We start from the raw sequence: 4,402 nt of genomic DNA, 5'->3' as shown, positions 1-4,402 counted from the left end.
GATATCTCTCCATCTTAATCCTTCATCTCTACCATTTGTCATAGTGGACCAAATTGCTAAAAGACAACTTCAAAAGAGACAAGCAACCAAATCTTTCCTCTTCATTTCCACCCTTTTCTATCATTTTTTTCTCTCACTCTTTCCTCCTTTTTTTCTCTCGTCTTTCCGTGTCAAACCAACCCCTCAATTTCTAACAACTTTGAGACGGTTTTATTGACTCCTTACTTGACTGCCATATCAATAGGGACTTTGATGGACTTTCCAACACGTATATGTAGATAAATACACTAACAAAAAGTTGCAAAGAACATTTCAACCATTCTCTCCAGCTTTGTTCCCTTTTTATCTCCTTTTTGCTAAATGTTAATGTTACTTTTTTTCCTATGTTCTTGGCACTATATTGAGACAACTATCAAGAATAGTGACAAAAGCAAAAAGAATATTTGAATGAGAATAAATTGATCCCTTTCAAGCATGCTCCTCAAATTTTCCATATGTGTATGTACAAAAGATAACAATAAAAGCTAGTACATAGGAATTTCTTTTCGTTTGCAGTAGTATTTTATTTTCTATATATTTGAGTCATACATTTGAATTACATTATTCAAAAAAAAAAAAGAAATAATCAAAAGGGACTGATCTATGTTTAAGCCAACTCTCCAAGCCCAAAATAATGAACACTTGTATTATGCTAGTAAAACAAAATGATGTAAAGCCAAATAAGGAAGAAAAAAGAAGTAAAAGAAATAAAAAGAAAAAGAAAAGTAGCTTCACTTTCAATTCCCTGGAAAACTTGTGTTGAGGACTTTATTGTTTCCATTGCTATTGTTGTTACTAGTAGTAACACTTCCATTATTGTTGCTGGTGTTGGTTGTAATATTGAGACTACTGTTATTTGCTGCATTTGTTGACTGAGGATTCCCAATGATAGTGGTGATTGCTGCTGCCAATGCTGCAGTGAAATTTGGATCAGCTGTGAGGGCAGTGACAGTATCAGCCAAGGGATTCTGCTGGCCTTGGTGCAATGGTGGCAATTGTGGGACTTGATGGCCTAAGTGGGCAGCATCTGAATCTTGAGACATTTGTAGGCCAGAAAACTTTGATTGATTATACAATGCCTGCCCAAAAATCTGTGGTAAAAGTGCTGCTGGATTGCCTACAAAATTCTGAGGTGCATTAGGGAAAGGAAGATGGAATTGGTTCGGAGATCTTTGGAATTGTAATGGATTTGGATTTTGTGTAAGGTCCAATGTAACAGTTGGAAATGGTGCAGACGCTGAAATTGTAGCCATGCTTGATGAACAAGGGAGAAGTGTTCTGGCTAGGAAATTTGAGTTCATCAATCCATCAGCACTAGGCATGGATCCTGAAAGCAACATTCTTGCAGCTGATGATGTTGTTGAAGCCATAGCCATCGCCGCTGGTGGTAATGGATGGTTGTGATTGCCTTCATATGTTGTGATTAGAATTGTTCTGTCCTCAGCACATCTTTGAACCTGTTGATGCAGCAAAATTAACCTTAAGTTAAAAAAAAAAAAGAAAAAAATTTACCGACACTGGAGAATACCAAATTTGATTGTTTTTCTGTGGCAATTCAAGAAAGCACAAAAAGAAACAAGAAAATGACAAATTTGAAGAGGATAGAAAAAATAGTAGGTGGGTCTAAAAGATCATGCTGCAGTTGAAATGAATGAGTCAAAAGATTTATTTTTAGAAGGGTTCACACTAGAATAACACGTGGTAATACATAATCTCTACTAACTACTTTTAAGTACTAACTTCATCAAAATATTTTAGCTTTAGAATTCGGCCATTAATCATTTTACTAGCAATTCAAAACACATACTTGTTTCCTAACTGGGCAGCCAGCGGCCATGGTGCATCTGTAATAAGCTCTGGGACATGGATTTCCTTTAGCCATCTTCTGTCCATACTTACGCCATTGACAACCATCAGTTATCTGATCAAACCAACAAGAACATTAATTTTTCCAATTAATTCAATGAAAAGGCCATTGGATTTGAAGATGACAATTGTAAATAACTTTAGACATAATTCATTTAAATTTTGTACCATGGGTGCCTCTGACCGGGCTCGGACTGACACTCGAGCCTTCCTCATGGTAGCCTCAGTAGCCTGATCAACATTCTTGGAGCCACTGTTTAGTCTTGGAACCTTATTAGGAACCCATCCTTGCGAACCCTTTTCTGGACTATCATCTCTCCCATCACTACCACCTGTGCTGGCCTCAACATTATTCGTCGGTGATCGTGACCGCTCCCGGCCGCTTCGGCCCTCCGAGGATGACAAAGAAGCCTCATCAGTCTCAACAGTGGCACCGGCAGCTAGTCCAAGATCCATGAACTGTCGTGGCACCATTAGGCCATGACTGTTTTGTTGGTGCTTATTATTGTTGTCTTCCAGTGGTAGTTTTCCTTCTTGTCCTTCACCAATATTGTCAGCTTTTATGTGATCTTGTTTTTGCTGCGGCTGCTGCTGCATCACTGTCATCAGATGCATCTGAAGATTGTTGTAATTGTTGGATACTTGAGTTAGCACTTCCCTCAAACGTAGATTCTCTCCGTTCAATCGCTCTAGCTCAGCTTGAAGAACAGCTAGCTGAGATTTTGATGAAGAACATTGTTATAATTATCTTTCTAACGTGATCATAAATGACACACGTGAAAAGTTATAAAGGAAACCCCCGGAGAACTATTATCAGCCCCCACCTCAATAGTCCCCACCTCGAGAAGGGAGGCGGGGGCTGTTAATAGTGTGAATGAAAAAGGAAAGAATATCGAGAAAAGAAAAAATTAAACAGGAATACACACAGTCACACACACAGACAAGAGCATCAAAATCAGTGGTTTTTACCTCACTTTTAGTTCTTTTATCATCAGAGTGAGGTGAGATTCCATCATCCACTATTGACTGATCACTACTAGTGTTTGCAGTGAGAAGATGCAAGCCGGTCTACAGAAAAAGAAAGAATTCTGTAATCAGCACTAATCCCAGTGCAGAAAAGACCTACCAGCAAGGAAAAATCAGTCAAGAATCTGATCGAAACTTACATTTACATTGAATCCCAATTCAGTAGGTCCACTGAGATCTTTTGTATCAGCATCGGGATGAGGGATGGTGGCTGCCTTGGATTCATCAGTCTTCGGTTTCTTATCAGCAAAGAAGTCCATTTCTTGATGATGATCAGAGTTGTTGTGAGGCAAGGGACCATCATCTTGATCATCATCATGGGTAGAGCAGTTAAGGTTAACTGGGAATTGAATAGTAGTAGGTGGTGAAGACCTGCTGTTGTTATTACTCTTGTTAACAACAGCACTGGCTGAATCCATCTCCATGAATGCAGCTGGTGCTTCTTCTTGCTTCAACTTGTGATGATGATGATAATAGAGGTGGCGGCGGTAATTGTTGTGGTGTTTGCCTTTTTTGTCCTCTTGATGATGAAGAAGTGAATTGATAACAGTTGGTTTGTGAAGGAACAATCCGATGCGATCTGGATCAAAGGAGAGTCCACTTCCTTTGGCCATATATGAAGAAGAAGAGGAAAGAGATTGAGGAGGAGTGAGAGAGAGAAGGGGTGTGAGGACTGAGAAGAAGGGCTTTGAATGGAGCAATGGACTCGGCAAAAAAAAGGGGAGGTTGAGACTTGAGGCTAAGGAAGGGAAGACCAAATACAACAAAGGGAGAGGTACTTAAGTGGGTTCTAGATTTGTTTGAAGAGAAATTGATGGGATTTGATATGGGACTTTGGAAAAAAAAAGGGGTCCCTTTCTTCCTTCACTAGTCTATAGTCCCTTTTATCTTCTACTACTAGTTATAGTTATGGTCCTGTACTTTGCCTGGTCAGCATGGTTTTTGCATAGTATATCTTCTTAAACCCAAAGAAAACATTTTTAAGAGGAAATGATAAAGACCCTTTTAACACTTTCATGTCAAAATGCAAGTGGAATAGATCAAAGTACTCACTATGTATATTTACTTTCCGAAATATGATCAAATATGATCTCCATGGTTAAGACCATTTTTCTCAATCTTTTTTCCGTGAAATATATTATTGTTATCTCAAATTAACTAGGTATGATTCTTGTTTTAAAATTTTAACATACAGCTATATTGGAGCATATATGTTTATGTTGATTTAAGTTATTTTGTTTCTCTGTTTTTAGTGTAAGTTAATTCTGAACTAATCGTCCACTTCTTCGTAAAGATTCTTACATTGACTAGACCAAGTCTTTGTGACAGATCATGCATCACAGACTTGAAGATCGTGTAAATACACATTTATTTGATGCGTGATCTCAGTTAAAAAAAAAAAAAAAAAAGGGAATATGGCCATATAGAATTTTATGAATAAAAAATGTCTATTTTAAGGTGGAAAAGCTTG

General features: G+C 38.0%; 1 protein-coding gene across 1 annotated transcript; it reads right to left on the bottom strand.

Annotated features, from left to right (window-relative positions):
- Positions 1 to 528: 528 nt before the first annotated feature.
- Positions 529 to 3,730, bottom strand: LOC113743302 (WRKY transcription factor 6-like). The gene is made up of 5 exons (XM_027271283.2): positions 3,072 to 3,730; positions 2,875 to 2,973; positions 2,074 to 2,619; positions 1,847 to 1,960; positions 529 to 1,496 (listed from the first exon to the last, which is right to left on the bottom strand). The coding sequence occupies exons 1-5, from the start codon at positions 3,543 to 3,545 to the stop codon at positions 777 to 779; spliced, it is 1,953 nt and encodes a 650-aa protein (XP_027127084.2). The 5' UTR covers positions 3,546 to 3,730; the 3' UTR covers positions 529 to 776.
- Positions 3,731 to 4,402: the final 672 nt, after the last annotated feature.

This window comes from Coffea arabica, chromosome 5e, assembly GCF_036785885.1.
Source record: "Coffea arabica cultivar ET-39 chromosome 5e, Coffea Arabica ET-39 HiFi, whole genome shotgun sequence".
NCBI classification, from domain to species: domain Eukaryota; kingdom Viridiplantae; phylum Streptophyta; class Magnoliopsida; order Gentianales; family Rubiaceae; genus Coffea; species Coffea arabica.
The sequence above is the reverse complement of the archived record's forward strand: the minus strand, read 5'-3'. Positions and strand labels throughout refer to the sequence as shown.